This window comes from Orycteropus afer, unplaced genomic scaffold (assembly GCF_000298275.1).
Source record: "Orycteropus afer afer isolate SDZICR_OR568_19922 unplaced genomic scaffold, OryAfe1.0 scaffold00180, whole genome shotgun sequence".
Lineage (NCBI taxonomy): Eukaryota > Metazoa > Chordata > Mammalia > Tubulidentata > Orycteropodidae > Orycteropus > Orycteropus afer.
In genome coordinates, this window is record NW_006921767.1 from 2,586,482 (window position 1) to 2,603,237 (window position 16,756).

General features: G+C 35.8%; 1 protein-coding gene across 1 annotated transcript in view; it reads left to right on the top strand.

The window, feature by feature from the left end:
• Nucleotides 1-10,647, top strand: part of CNTN3 (contactin 3) — a 410,001-nt gene extending 399,354 nt beyond the window's left edge. The window contains exons 20-22 of the mRNA XM_042781845.1: nucleotides 7,425-7,537; nucleotides 8,159-8,327; nucleotides 10,547-10,647. Coding sequence (XP_042637779.1) covers nucleotides 7,425-7,537; nucleotides 8,159-8,327; nucleotides 10,547-10,647 — 383 coding nt within the window. The remainder of the gene's footprint in view (nucleotides 1-7,424; nucleotides 7,538-8,158; nucleotides 8,328-10,546) is intronic.
• The last annotated feature ends 6,109 nt before the right edge of the window (nucleotides 10,648-16,756 follow it).

Below are 16,756 nucleotides of genomic sequence, written 5' to 3' on the forward strand. Positions count from 1 at the left end.
TGGCTGGTGGGTTTGAATCACTGACCTTTTGGTTAGCAGCCAAATGCCTTGACCCCTACACCACCAGAGTTCCTTACTATGTCATAAGTAGATGTTAATAAAGTACTAAGTTAAATATTGAGGCTATAAGTACTACTAATAAATACAGTAAAACTTAAGCCATTGTACACTTAAATACCAGCAACATACCCTTGCCTGCACAAAGCCCTGAACCTGCTCACTCATTTGTGACATTATTATTTCAGTGATGTTAAAGACCTATTGTTGTTACTTGTCATTGAGTCTGAACTTACCTCATGGTGACCCCATGTATATGAAACAAAATGCTGCCTGATCCTATACCATCTTCATGATTGGTTGTGGATGGGACTGTTGCCATCCATAGGTTTTCACTGGCTGATTTTCAGAAATAGATTTCCAGCCCTTTCTTCCTAGTCTGTCTTGGTCTGGAAGCTCTGCTGAAACCTGTTGAGGATCATACCAACATGCAAAGCACCACTGACACACTGTACCTGTCCATGAGGTACATTGGTCTAACCAGCGTCTCCCACATAGAAGGTGAGAATTCTATCACTCAAGATCCAAAAGCCGGTATAGAAAGTCCTTGTAGTTGTTATTGTTATGTGCCATTGAGTCGGATCCGACTCATAGAGACCCCTCTTTGGGTTTTCAAGGTGGTATCACTACAGAAGTAGATTGCCCAAACTTCCTTCTGAGGAGTGGCTGGTGGGTTTGAACTGCCCACCTTCTGGTAAGCATTCATGTGCCTTAGGCACTAAGCCACCAGAGCTCCCATCTATAGGTATGTTATTGTTGTTATGTGCCTTCGAGTCGGAACCGACTCATAGTGACCGCTCCTTGCGTTTCCCAGGCAGTATCACTACAGAAGTAGATTGCCCCATGTTCTTTCTGAGGAGTGGCTGGTGGTTTGAACAGCCAGCCTTATGGTTAGCAGTCAAGTGCCTTAGGCACTACGCTACCAGAGCTCCCATCTATAGGTATAGAAGTTAACAATTTATAAGAGCGTCAGTGATTCTAAGACAAATATATCTCATTACTTCAAAGAAATGGGCTTTCAGTTAATTGATGTCTGCCAATGCCACATGCTTAAGAAGTTTAATTACAAATGCTTATTCTTTTCATCTCAAGTGAAGTCCAAGTGCACAGTCAACCTCTTGGCCACTGGTGATAATAACCACTTATCACTTAAGTCATCTCATTACCATCAGATGACTAAAGAAAAGAGTTGGGAAAGACGTTGAATTTTGTATAATTTATCACAGCAAGTATAAGTTCTTAAAATTCCATATTTTGAAAATAAATGCCAGCTTCACTGTCACCACTATGGAGCAAGAACCACTGGAAACTCTGGACAATAGTAATCTTTATTTCAATAGCCTCTACTTTTTACTATGCAAAGGAAAGCATATTCATAATAGAAAATTAGGAAAAAAAAAAAAAAAACCAGAAGAACACTTGTTAGTTGTTTTAAGGAAAAAAAAAAAAAGCAAGAAAAGAGAAACCAAATTCACTGACATCGAATCAATCCTAACTTATAGCAACCCCTCCTTGGGTTTCCAAGGCGATATCTCTACAGCATCTCAGTCTTCCGAGGAGTGGCTGGTGGGTTTGAACCAGACAAACCAGAATGATTTGTTCATTCTTTTGACAGTTCAAGGAATATTCAATATTACAGACATTCATAATCACCACTACAACTCAGAAATAATATTATTAGTATTTTTGTTTTTTCTTTCTGAACTTTTGTTCTATAGAATGTTTTGCTCTTATATAATAGAGTTTATGCTGCTTACCTAGGTGTCATAACCATTTCCCCATACTATTAATATTTTTTCTTAAATAGTCAGTGTATGTATAATATTCCATAATACTAGTACACCACATTATGTTTTGCCATTTTTCTTTAGGAAAATATAGACATGTCTTATATCCCTACCTTCATCTAATCAACAACTTCTGTAGTAATGACTTGTTTGTAGACAGAAAAAATAAGTAAAATCTATAAATAAAGGTGGTGTTGAAAATTCTGATAATCAAATCCACAGAAAAATTATGGTTATTATTATTGAAGAATAATAACAGGAACCTCTCTGGTTAATATTATTGAAATAATTTTATAACCTGTCAAATAGTATTGTGATATATAACTCTAGTAGTATGCTACCTTTATATTAGAATTAAGTTAGTTTTTATCATTTTTGTCTATTTTAGCATACTACGAACAGTAAATTTTGAATTGGAAGAGAAAAAGTCTGAAAATGAATGATGATAAATTATTTCTGAGATCATAAATCAAGTTAGGTCTAAGGAAGTTTGGAACTCAATCAGCCAGTTCTGAATTGGGCTTCCACACAGGATGAAATATGAAAGATGAAATTAGAAGTCATAGGAGATATGCTACACAACTATCTCCTACTCATTCCCACTTCAGTACTTGGCTTAGATCTGATCCATGCCATCCTCACTCAAGACTGAAAAAGCAGTCACTCTCTGGGACATGCTGATTTCATGGAAGAGGGAAAAGAAAGAATGGACACACCATGCTCTTCAATGACCTTTAAAGCTTTTGCTTGGAAGTGGCCCAGATCACTTCTGCTTACATTACATTGATCAAAACAAATTACATGGCCAAGCCTGATATGTTTAAGATGCCAATGAGAAGGGTAAGTCTGTCTACCCCAGGCAGGAAGTCATAGAGCCAAGAGCCATGTCATTGAGGTAGGAAACCCCAGTTCTCCCATTGTGTGTGTGTGTTGGGGGGGAGGTCCTGCAAAGATTTTAAACAATAAGAAACATATACCACCACCCAATAAGTCAGAATCATCAACAAAGCATTTCTGAAGAACCCAAGATTATATCCAAGTGCCCTGAAAGATTTCTAAGGATCTCTGGTTTATATTCCATCTGCCTGTACCATCTACCATCTGAGTCTTTTCTCCTCAATATTCCTGTCTTCAACATCCACAAGCCTAAGCCTTTATAGAGCATCTATGGCTGTGGCAAATGATTAAGCAATCTGCTCCTAACCGAGCGGTTGGAGTCCAAGTCCACCAAGAGGTGCCACAGAAGAAAGGCCTAGAAATCTACTTCCAAAAAATCAATTACTGAAAACATAACGGAGCACATTTCTACTCTAACACGTTCAGAGTAGATTCCACAGCAACTAATTTTTTTTATTTGCATATTTAAGCCTTTTTGAAATAAAAAATTACAAATTACATTTTAGAGATTTCTTCCAACAAGATAGATTACTTATGTAAATATGTCAATAAAATGTCTCCAAAACTGTATACAAACTACTGAAAATTAGCATTTGTTTAAAAGCAGAATCATAAAACTAAATGCCTTCAATGACTAAAACTGAATAACCAAACCTGTAACTATTGAGTTGATTCCAACTCATGAGGACTCGTGTTACAGAGCAGAACTGAGCTCCATAAGGTCTTCTTAGCTGTAATCTTTAAGATGCAGGTCACCAGACCTTTCTTTCTGTAGTGTCACTGTGGGAGGTTCAAACTGCCAACCTTTGGGTTAGTAGCTGAATGCAAACAGGCAGAAGGGCTGAGTAGGAATGGAGGCAGTGACTGGGTGACCTCTTAACTCCAGCCCATTCTTGCTACATCAGCATAGACCCAATGTTTCTGATCTTGTGATTTTCCAGAAGGAACCAGAAATCCAGATCTGAAAGGAAAGCTCCCAAGTTGTAACTATTGACAACTAAGTAAGTTATGTAAAATACCATGCTTATTACCAAAGCAAAAGCCACATCCATTGCCATCAAGTCGATTCTGACTCTTAGCAATCCTTTAGGACAGAATAGAACCCCAAAGCATTTCCAAGGCTGTAACATTTAAGGGAGCAGATCGTTGGCCGGGTCTTTCTCCCATGGAGTGACTGGTGGGTTCAAACTGCCAACCTTTTGGTTAGCAGCATAGTGTTTAACTACTGCACCTTCAAGTTCCCTTAAAATACCTTGTTTAGGTTCGACAAAAACATCTGTCAGTTGACGTTGGCTGATAAGCTTTCAAGTTACAGCTTCTGCTTTAGAAAGTGTTTTCACCTATTCTGTATCTATTAATCTGATAGCAGCTCTACCAGTTCCTCTTCTTATTTGACAGATGTGAAACTGTGACTTCTTTTGGGTGGAAAGTGTACCTATGGTGTGTGACTTGTAGTAAACGTTCACATTGAATCCAGGCTCTACCTTGAGTATTTAGGTAGATATTTCTGTGATGTTACAAGATGGCTCTGTTGGAAAACAGGGGTAGTCTTTATAGAGAAAGGATGTGGAAGTAAAAGAGTTCAAACTTGAGGTTTGATGCCATAAAGATAGATACCAAAAACCAAAACCAAATTTACTGCCGTCAAGTCAGATCTGACTCATAACGACCCCTCTTTCTGTAGTGAGGCAGTATCACTACAGAAGTAGTTTGCCCGATCTTCCTTCCGAGGAGTGGCTGGTGGGAAGGGCATGTAAGCTTTCAAAAGACGTAACTAAATGTTTGGGAGGATGGAAACCAAAAGTGGAAAGGACAATGCTTATGGGAAGGTTGGAGAAGATACTATGCAAACTACACTTTGCGCGTAAGTTTCCCCAGTACATCCAAAATTCTGAGAGGTAAGGAGTATAAGTCCACCCAAGGGAACCCTGGCAGAAAGGCCTGACAATCTACTTCCAAAAATCAGCCATTGAAAACCCAGTGGAGCATAGTTCTGCTCTGACACCCATGTAGCTGCCATGAGCAGATCCCCAGGTCTATTTCCTGCAGAGCTTCTGGGTGGGCTTGAATGGACAGTTTTTCAATTAGCAGCTGGGGCAGCTGAGCATTTAACAGCTGCACCATCAAAGCTACTTCACAGATGGTTAGCATAATATAATATGGAAATCATCAGCTTTAGAATTCAGCAGAGTTACTTCGAATCCACTAGTAATCCCTGATACTAGTTGTGTATTTTAGCTAGATTTTTTTTTTTTTTTTAACTCTCTGGGCTGAGATTACCCATGCACAGGTATGGATATTATTGTAAGGCAATTTAATAAGAATTAAGTAAACTATATAAAAGCATAGTCTACAATGTTTAACATATTATAGATGTTTGATCAGTATCAGTTGCATATAAAAAATTTGAGGAGAAAAGGAATATTTATCTTGTCTAGAATTTGTCAGATTGTATTATTCTTACCAATGATAATAACATAGATGATTTTAAGGGTATTTCACAATTTTTGTTAATTTTTAATAATTCTTAACTTATTTTAGAGAATCCCAGAAGATTGTAATTATCATATCAAGCTCATTATTGTGTGATTATTATTGTTTGGTACAAGGCTAAAAAAATAGATAGTTAAATTTTTCAGTAATTTACTCCATTTTTTAAAAAATACCAAAAAATGATGAGAAAGGTATGTGCTGCTCAGGAAACACCAATGTGATTAAAAATAAGAATAATCACACCCAGCAAAAGCCCTTTATTCTTTCTTCCTTTCCATTTTCCCATTTATTTTTATTTTTTTGTCTTTTCAAAAATTACTCAAATCAGGCTGAACTCATTCAACCTCTCTACTTTGGGATTCATGCAAGCAAACCCCAAAGTTATAGTGCAGTCATTTCTTCTGCCAGGCTGGTGTTGGAATGGGTGATTTAACCAAAATTACTCAAGTTTTCAGTAACTTCCCAGAGCACATCTTTTGGTAGGGACAAATCATGCTGAAGCAGGTTTTCTAAGCTACATCAAACTGGATGTGTCCTTTATTGTGTGTCAAGAGTCACAGAATTTGGGGAAATGTTCTAACAACCATGTACTCATATGATTTGGACAGAGCCACCAGAGCAAGATAATGAGCATTTCAACACTAAGCAATTGTTGTGGTTGTTAGGTGCCACTGAGTCAATTCTGAATCACAGTGACCCTGTGTACAACAGACAAAACACTACGCAGTCCTGCACCATCCTCACAATCCTTGCTGTGCTTGAGCCCATCATCAGAGCTGCTGTGTCAATCCATCTCGTTGAGGGTCTTCCCATTTTTGCTGACCCTCCACATTAGCAAACATGATATCCCTCTTCAGGGACTGGTCCTTTCTGACCACATGACCGAAGTAGGTGAAATAAAGTCTGCCCATTCTTGCCTCCAAGGAGCATTGTCTGCACTTCTTCCAAGACAGACCTGTTCATTCTTCTGGCAGTCTATGGTACAATTCAAAGGCAAAGAATATTGAGAATCTAAGCAGTTTCTGTTATGCACATTTTTTGTTATCAAAGCATTGCAGCTTGAATATTCTTAGCTGACTTAAATTCATTGTTCATCCTGAATCACAAGATTTTAAAGGCAACACAGAGTATTAAAGAGAAGATATTAAGCAAAAGAATCTGCAACGAATACAATCTAGTTTGGTGTCATTAGTCACATGCATGCATCTGAGAGCTCTTCCCATCTATAATTCCAGCCATCTCTCCTTCATGGTAGGAGTCACCGATGTTTAGAAATTTCTCCAGATAGCCAATCTTTTATATCATTTTTTCCATTACAAATTTAGTTAACCAAATCATATTCTATGTTGAAATCCATAAGCACAACATATTTCTACACAGTTTGGGGCCATTATGATGCTATTGCCAAATGAAGAATACTATGCTTGTTATTTATGATTGACAAGAAATAAATTGTCAGTGTCCTATCTGTTTTGCTGTTGACAAATGCTATTGACCCCCTAAGCATCAGTTTGCTATCCAGTGTTCATGAGAATGAACCGAACTATTAATCCAAGTTTACAAACCTCAGAGAGTTTCATTAATTCTCTAATGGAATTCTCATTAACTTTTTAGTGTTTTGCATTATTTTTCTCAGAAATTGATTTAAACTTGGTAAATGAAGACTTTAAAATATAGCCTCTCAGCAGCAATATTTCACATATGTAGCTATTACTTCATGAGAATAAATCTAAGTAATCCTTATTTCTGATTGCCTCACATTTTGCCCATCTCATCATATAAGACTGGCTTAAAAATCATCCACATTTCATTTCTTGCAACTTTAATCTGATCATGTGGCAATTTCTCTTAGCCTCTGTATATGTCAAAACAGGTTACAGTTTCTGGCTACTTGGCCCACCACCAGGCATCCACCTAGTGGTAGATAAAGGAATTTCCTTATCTCCTCTATCAACATGATATCCCTAAAGAGTATGATATGGTAAAACAAATTATCTCATATTTTAATTGAAATGTTTTATAAAAAGAAATTTAACTACTCAGCTATTTTTTCTTATTCTGTCTCTATGCCATGTGTCATCAAGACACTGCTCTATTGCTACTAGCCTCCTATGACAGTCATTTGTCTGCTCCTGTGGAAATATCACTCTGTGCTCAAATTTGTTTTAATATCTCATTTTGCATTTCAAGCTCCCAGTCAGCCACCAGGAAATGTTGTTTGGAATGCTACAGACACTAAAGTGGTGCTTAATTGGGAACAAGTAAAAGCATCAGAGAATGAATCAGAAGTAACAGGATATAAAGTAAGTTATATATTTGCAATGCTTTCTCTCCCTACTTCTGGGGCTACTTCCCAAGGAAAACTAGGTTAAATGAATTGTTCTGCTAATAAAATGGCTTATATAATGTAATTTTGACATATAATTATCATGCCCTTATTTTTTAAAAAAGGTATTTTTCAAAAGTGATTTCTTAAATACATATTAAGTGAGGTCATTCTGCTAATGTGGGGAGTTTTGGACAAAAAGTTTTATGTTGTTCTTTAAGTCAATAAGTTTCTTCTGATGCTCACTCATAAACTACTTAAAAATCAACTAAAGGTATTGACTCTATAATTCCTCAGCTCTAATTCAAGATACATACAGTATAGCTCTCCCCTGTATTCCCATCCTTCCAAATACCCAAACCAGCAGAACTCTTCCATGGATGTTCATTCTTTCCCACATCCTTGAATCTGAGAGCCTAATGATTCTACTATGTGCTAAGCCCTAGTTAATGAGCCGTGGGCAGAACTGTGAATGGGACTTACAGTCTAGTAGGCATACTTAGAGAAAATGATTAAGGATAATTTCAGAGGGATAAGTGCTACAAAGAAAATAAAATGAGCAATGTAATAAATAAGTGTATTTGTTCATGAATTTTAGGTTTTCTATAGGACTAGCAGTCAACATAATGTCCAAGTGCTGAACACAAATAAAACGTCAGCTGAACTTTTGCTGCCCCTCAAAGAGGACTACATTATTGAAGTTAGGGCTACGACAGATGGAGGGGATGGCACCAGTAGTGAACAGATCAGGATTCCAAGAATAACCAGTAAGTTGATGAAGTTGCCATTTCCGTCATTGACAACATCAGAGTCATGAACCCCATCAGTGAGTCCATCAATGCTCCTCCATCCCTTCTTTTTAACCCACCAACTTTGAGATACTGAGAAGGTTTTGGAATGTGAGAGACAAGGTGAGAAAAACTCCTTGAGAGCTGGGAAAATTAGGGATAAAAATAAGACAGAAAGGTGCAAAAAAATATTTCACAAAACATTATTAATTTGATTTTTATTTCTCATTCTAAACTATGCCCAAATTTGCCTTTGTATAGCCTACAAAAATAGAATTTAAAAGCACTTCTCCAGGGCAGTGTTAAATCCACAGACTGTTTCTAAGGACTTTAATATTCCAGGTGTTGACCTTCTATATATGACTGATGAATCTTATCAATTCTTTAAAATAGAAAAATTAAATTAGCATTAAGTTCATAAAGCATTTAAACATTATATTCATAAAACATTATGTTCGCCAAAGTAATATATGTGTACGTGTATATGTAGCTGGTGAGTTTGAACCACCAGCCTTCTGGTTAACAGTCAAATGTCTCAGGCACTATGCCACCAGAGCTCCTCATATAGAGATGATATAGATATAGATATGTATGTATATACAAATAGATATATGAGTTGGATCCGACTCATTGGCAGTGAGTTTTTTTTTTTTTTAAATGTATGTATGTATGTATAAAACCAAAACCAAACCCACTGCCATCCAGTCAATTCTGACTCATAGCAACCCCCGTTGGTTTTCCGAGGCAGTAAATCTTTACGGAAGATTGCTTCCACGGAGTGGCCAGTGGGTTTGGACCACCAATCTTCTGGTTAGCAGTCAGATGCCTTTGGCATTGTGCTACCAGAGCCCCTTTATCCATGTATATGTATATGTAAAACGTCGGAGTTTCAGATATCAAAGGAATTTTACAGGAACATTTCCTTCCAAAATGCAAATGAAATATTTTACTATAGAAATGATACTTCAGAGTTAAGAGAAACAGACTTGTTCAAATGTGTTTTATCAGTGATTGGTGGTAGGCGAAATTGTATCTTGTCTTTTAAATCTCAAGTCTGGAGTTTTCAGGCCTCAGTACAAATACAGAAGAGGCCATCTTGTCTCCTATACGACTCTGTAGTTCTTCATGCCATAAGTAACTTTGTTTCCTCTTCCCTTTCTTTTGATCTCAGCCTAATCTATAGTACTGGACTGTCAAGATTTAATTTAAGGGGGATAAATGACTGACATCATTAACAGCTAATGAGAAAGGGAGAGGTGGAAACTTGGAGGAATTTATCTCTCCCTGAAATCATAAAGACTCTAATAGCCTAACAGAAACTAAAATAAAGTGAGAAAACTGGAACTACTGATCTCAGACTTGCCACAGACATTTCTAAAAATGTATGCAGTTCAGAAGGGCAAAACCAGGAATTAACTTAAGCTTTTTTTTTTTTCTTCCCCCTTTAAGTTTTTAAATAAGACATGATCTCTTGTTCCTAGAGTAGTACAATGTATAAATTAACACCACACTATAGGCCGATTGGCATTGTTAAAAGGAAGAGGTTCCATGGTTTTGCAGGAACAAACACTTTTTAGTATTTTAGGGCTGCTGAGTCAAGAGTAGCCTTTTCATCTGACATCTGTGGTCTCGCTGAACTTGCAAAGACAAGTGACTGCACAAGTCCTCTCTGCGAAAATGAAGCTTTTATTGATTGTTTTTTTAAAAGATGATGTTTTATATTATGCGTGATAACTCATCTGGAAATGCATAAAATATATAAATGCAGACTATACCACCCAAAAAACCACACATACATACCAATGAAGATGTTCCTAACCCTTATCCAATGAAAGACTTTTTTAATTAAACCATTGCATTATCTCAGAGTTGTTTGTATTAGAGTACTATTGTTTTCAAAATGATTAAGTTGTTTTTCCAAATTCAATTAAAGTTACGGGATATTAGATGAACAAAGTCTGATGTAGTTTAAGAAAAGTTAAATATCAGTGTTTTTTTAGATACTAGTATATGTAAGTACATTCTAGCATACCAGACTAGGTGATGCAATGATAAATAAAATGAGGGCTAAAAATAAATTGTGGCACCAGGTTTGGTATATGCAATGATTTCATTCTGAAATGAGGGAGTCATTGTGTTAGCCCTGAATATTTGTACTGGTATAATTCTTATTAATAAGATCATTTTCTCTTTGACAGATATGGATGCAAGAGGATCAACTTCAGCCATCTTAATTGTCCATCCAATGTCAAGTTCTGTACCCATAGTACTATCCTTTATTGTAAATGCCCTGTGGTGATAGTCCTTTATTATTGTTTATTTGAAACTTAGTTGAATACAAAGAAGTGCTTTCATGAAATGAGATGATTATGCATGTTTTTATTTTTTTTCCCAACTCTGTATTTTTAACTTTCTACTTCATTATGGGTAAAATATGAATACAATAATTAAACACACACACACACACACAACAGTAAATCCTTTTAGGGGAATCTGAAATGCCTTAATCTTTACTTGATGAACCAAAGGAATTTACATATTACATACTTCAGACTTTTGATATGAATGTTCTTAAGACTATTTGAGTTTAAGCTTTGAGTTTAAGCACTGCCTATGGATAGACTCACATCCTCCCATTCATACAAACACACACATTTTTTTAAAAAAACAGAATTTTGTTTAAATCCTTATTGTAGTAAATCAACTGCTATTTTCCCATTACAGCAGCATTGTTTGAAAGATTTAATCAGTATCATTTAAAGTGTTCATTTGAATCCCCAAAGGTGAAAAGTACATTTTAAAAATCATGCTGTTTGGACAAAGGTGGCACATGATTCAAGAGGGCTGTGGAAAAATGCAGTGGTGCTTCAAGGCTTTGTAATTGGTCTGCTAGCCCCATTTCTGAGAAGTCATAGCCTTGAAAACCCTATGGAGGGAGTTCTACTTGGCATACATGGGGTCACCAGGAGCAGAAATGACAGGTTGGCATCTAACAACAGAGCTTAGAAAGGTGCTGTTTGGTGCAGGATACCAGTACCCGGTTGTGAGACTCTTTACAAATCACTTTATGTTCTGATTGTCTCAATTACACATCTATAAAATATGCAGATAATTATACCTACCTTGTCTGCTTCTGCCCATGATTGATCTATTAAAAGATCAAGAAGGAAATGTGGAAATTCTCTGTAACTCCTAATACACAGGACCTGTGACAAGTGTTGGTATGAATTCATTTAAACCATATGAAGACATGCTTACCAGCCACATATCTAAAGTCTGAATGGCTTTAAACATAATTCTTTCTTTTTTATTCAATGATATTATAAAATGGAAATCACCACATTTTATCCTTTCTCATAAATTAAAAAGGAATTTCCAAAGGACTTATACCTCCTCCCACCATATACACCTATGTATAAGCCTTTAGGTTTTATTAAAATGCGATGAAGAAAATAAGGAAAGACCCCATTCTCAACCCAAATATTATACAAAATTCACACGATACTTCATTTCCCATTTCTGATCCCATTAAAGGACCTTCACTTTTTGGATGACAGAGATGATTTTTTAATGAAATCCAGCCGTCTATCTGAGTGAGTCTGGCAGGCTTTTTAGTTTCGGAGTTAAATTTGTAATAGAACCATGGCAGTGTTGCTGACTTTGATATGTATGACTCAGTCTTTCAATATGTGGTTTTCAAAAGATTGTTGAAGACATGATTTCATAGCAATATGTAAAGAATATATGAAAAAACCGGCAGATTGAGTGTTAGACATTGCAAAATCAATTTTTACCTCTTTCCTACCAATTTCACATTTTTGAGGAACTTATCCTTATTTCCAAAGTGATCAGAATTTGAAACCAACAGTTCAGACTCTAAGAAGATTAAAAATTAGAAGAATTCTGATATCACTGTAAGAAAATATTACATTTAGAGATTATACTTAGGGTAAAGTCATTATATACGAAGGAGAGAGAGATTTATAACTTTTTCTGTAAGGTCTGTATATATTGTATATATCTACAAAAAATCTGAATGACTAGTAGATTTCATATGATTGTTATTTCCAGTCAAAGAGTGGAGAAATGCTTTCTCCAATAACCTGTATTTTATGCTACATGTAATGGATCGTACCTTTTTATTATTTGGTAATTCCAAAAATATGTTCCTATAGTTTTCATTTTCAAGATGATTATTCTGTTGGTTCATGTCATTTCTAGCAATATATCTCCATGAGATATGTACTTTGTTTCATATTGAAAAGTATAAAATTTACCTTTAAATTCCTGTGTGTGTATCCTATGGTTATCTGTATGTATTATTTTCTATTACACTAATAAAATTTATAACAATAAAATGTCCATGCATTGTTAATTTTGGTGTGGTCCAAGAAAACATCTAAAGGGAAAAGTAGAATTATATCATAATAGTTATGCTGATATTATAATTTATTTGTTTTTCAACCCACTTTTAGCTTCTGTTATGTCTTATAACAGGCTATTCTTAAAAAAGAAAAAAAACTTTTATAAACGACTGAATCAGCAATTTGAGACAATGACCTCTATATTAGAGATGTTTTAGCTAAGGAGAGAAGGAAGGAGGGAAGAAGCAGAAAATTCCGTTTACAGAATTAAGATAATCTTGTTGTTGTTATTGTTGTTATGTACTGTCGAGTCGGCCCCGACTCATTGTGACCCCTCCTTGGGTTTCCGAGGCAGTATCACTACGGAAGTAGATTGCCCAACCTTCCTTCTGAGGAGTGGCTAGTGGGTTTGAACCGCCAGCCTTCTAGTTAGCAGTCAAGTGCCTTAGGCACTATGCTACCAGAGCTCCCTAAGAAAATCTAGCTGCTTCTAATTTTAATTAGTTCATGGTGTCTCCTCCCATATATTTAACCATCATTTTCTTGAAATGAATATTTTTACCAACTTATGAAGTTCCTCATACATTTTCTCAGTGGGATCACTGAGATAGTCACTGGTATCAAAGTTAAAGTAAGACTTTCTCTTTATGGTATAACATATTCTAAATAGTTGTAACAAGATATGCTTTAAAAAAAAGATTACCTTTTAATTAATAAACAATTTTAAATGTTACGGTAGAGCTAAACTCATTTAAGTGTTTTCATACAAGAATCAAAAATATCTATTTAGAGGTAGGAGAAATAAGTGAGAAAAAGTGTGTATGAAGTGTGGGATGGGTATGAGCTGTGACTTTAAAGTACAAATGTTATGGGGACATTGTTGTTGTTGGTTGCCACTGAGTAGCTCTGACTCATTTTGATCCCATGTACAATGGAACAAAACATTGTTTGGTCTTGCACCATCTTGGTCCATTGTTGCAGCCACTGTGTAGTTTGAGTGCCTTTCAACCTACGGGGCTCCTCTTCCAGCACTAAATGGAACAATATTCTTTGGCGAACCATAGATTTCCACTGGATGATTTTCAGAAATAGATCATCAGGCCTTTCTTCCTAATCTGTCTTACTCTGAAAGCTCCACTGAAACCTGTTCACCATGAGGGATTCTGCTGGTATTGGAAATATCTATTGTATAGCTTCCAGCATCAAGGCTACATGAAAGTTACCACAGTGTGACAAACTGACAGGCAGGCGTATAATGGGTACATTAGTGTAAACTGAGAAGGGGAAAGACCTGAGAATATAAGAAGGGGAAAGACCTGGAATAAGCAGAAACACAGTTATACCACTGAAATCAGTTCCAATGTCCTTTCTTGAAGCTGGGGCTGCTGATTGACATGGCAGAATCAGAATCAATGACTGTGTGACCTTGCAAAAGTTATGTAACTTCTCCAAGCCTCAGTTTCCCTGGCTATAGAATGGGAACCACGGCAGTATTATCATCATGGACTTGTCCTCATGGACAAATGAGGTTACATACATCGTGTGATTAGCAGTGGAGTTGAGCTGGTCTGCACAGCATGGATGTGAATGAAGCACATGAGTTCCTGGAAAGACTGCTTGAGTCTCTCTAGCCAAGTGATCTTCAATGAATGCTAGACCTCTCTGTATCAGTTTCCTCTTTCTGAACTGTTGTTATTGGAGCTACTTACTTAAAATACTGGAAGTTAATAAATGAAGTAATATATGCAAGTGCTTAGAGCCATGCCCGTCATTATTCTTCCCATGATATCGTAAAAAAAAAAAAAAAAAAGTAACAACCCACCAGCCACTCCTTGGAAGGAAGATGGGGCAATCTACTTCCATAGTGATACTGCCTTGGAAACCCAAGGAGGAGTCACTATGAGTTGGATCTGACTTGATGATAGTGAATTTGGGTTTTTTTGTTTTGTTTTGTTTTAACATTAGAAGACAAAAGAAACTTTCTGAAGGTGACTTTGGTTTAATATGTTTAGAACTTTTCTTACATCTCATTCTGCTGAGGAGAAAACTGTATGATTCCAGGAGCTTCTAGAAGAGAGTAATGAGTCTGGTACCAGATTATTTTTTTCAGAGAAATACAGCATTGGCAATGTTAAATAATGTATGTTCACTATGTGCCAGACTCTGAATTAAGCACTTTACCTTTTCTAAATAAATCCTCACAACAGTCTTCTGTGTCAGATACTATTATCAAGTACATTTTAAAGATGAGGAAACAGGTGCAAGAAGATTAAATAACTAGCACAAGGTTGTCCCAGCAGGGGCGTAGTAAAATGGGATTCTAACTCAGGCAGTCTGGCTGTGACCCTGAGCTCATGGTTAGTCTCACTCTCTCTAAATCAGATCCATCTGATTAGAGTTTCTGAGTAAGCATTTCTAATACCAGCTTATCCTGTACTTTGTTCTGCTTCTATTATCGATCATGTTTCAAATTAGGAAACAAAAATCTGGATATCCTTTCTTTGGCTACTGTAATTTTTGAAATTCTCTAATTCTGACATGGAAAAGTATCCAAGTTAAAAGTGCCCCAGCTTTGAGATTTTTGAAGTAAAAATTCTAAAACCATTTTTATGTTTTAGAAATATTTTCTAGGCTTTATGCTTAATTTTGATGATGTATTTTAAAAAAATGTATGATACTTTGTGATGATTTCAAATAATTCCATCATTTCCAGTGAAAAATGTAACAGTATTAGTCACTGAAAAGAAGAAAACACAAAATAATTAGCATGTTATAAGTTCTTTTATTCCAATTAAAATCCCCCCTGCTGCTTCATAGTCTTACAATGTCAGATATATAATTTTTTTATCTAAAATGAATCCTAATTGGGTTCACTTTTTCTCCTGAAATATTTTACCATTTTTAATAATGAAAATTAGACTGATATTCATTATAATTTGGATACACTTCAGTAAATATTGGAGGTATAATGAATCCATAACAGCAATTACAAAATTAGCGATTAGTAAATTGTACCATTCATTTGAAAGAAAATATGTAAACAGAATTGGAATAAGTTTCATTTCAATTGTTGAGGTTTTCTGCTGCTGATTTTATTTGAACCCAGTGCCTTAATTTAAATTAAGAAAGAAACTTATCTTTCTTTACATGTAGGTGATAATTACTTCTTGAACTTGCGCACAGAATAAATATACTGATGCAGAATTCACCTTGTAAGAAAAGGATGTGTCTGTTATTTGTTAATGTTCATTCTGCTTCTATACTGTTCCTCTGTCTGTTGAAATTATCTGAGATCCTGATGATTCTACCTTAGTCATTAATACTGTGGTGGAGAGAAAGAATTGAATCTTGTATAATTGGATGTTATCTTGAAAAACACAGAAAAAAAAAAAACAGAGACAAATGATAATATTATAAATTAGCAGATTTAGTTTTGGCATCACACAGCAGAATGTGACAGACACAAAGCTAATGTAAACTATATACCTAGACTGGCTAATGAGAATATGAGATGTCCATTCAATGTGATTGTTTTATTGGTATTTCCAAAGCATCCAGCCGAAAATGGCTTTCTTCCAAGGCTAAACTTAAAAATCATGCATTGAAATTGTCACTGGGACCATAATCACTGGCACCTTCATTATGCCTGGTTCCACTTTATGTGCTCAGTACAAATGTTTTGAATTAAACCAGTGAATTTCCACCATTTCCTCTTACCCTCCCCTATTTGGTTTTCTTACTTTATCCTCCTGTTCTGCCTGTAGAAATAATAAGCTTGATGGTTAGTATGATAGAGGTTAAGAGGCATTCTAAAGTTTTATGTGAAATAATTATAAACATTAGGTCATCTGTATGGAGAAAGTTAATTGCTGTATTTTACATGTGCATTACATGATTTGCATACCATACAACCCCGGTGTGTTTCCATAAGCACACTATACCAATATTTTTGACACGTTGCAGACTTTAATTTCTATTTGTTTTTTCCTGTCTAATGGATTTAATGTTAATTCTTCATTTTGGTGCCTGCTGATGCAGATGTTT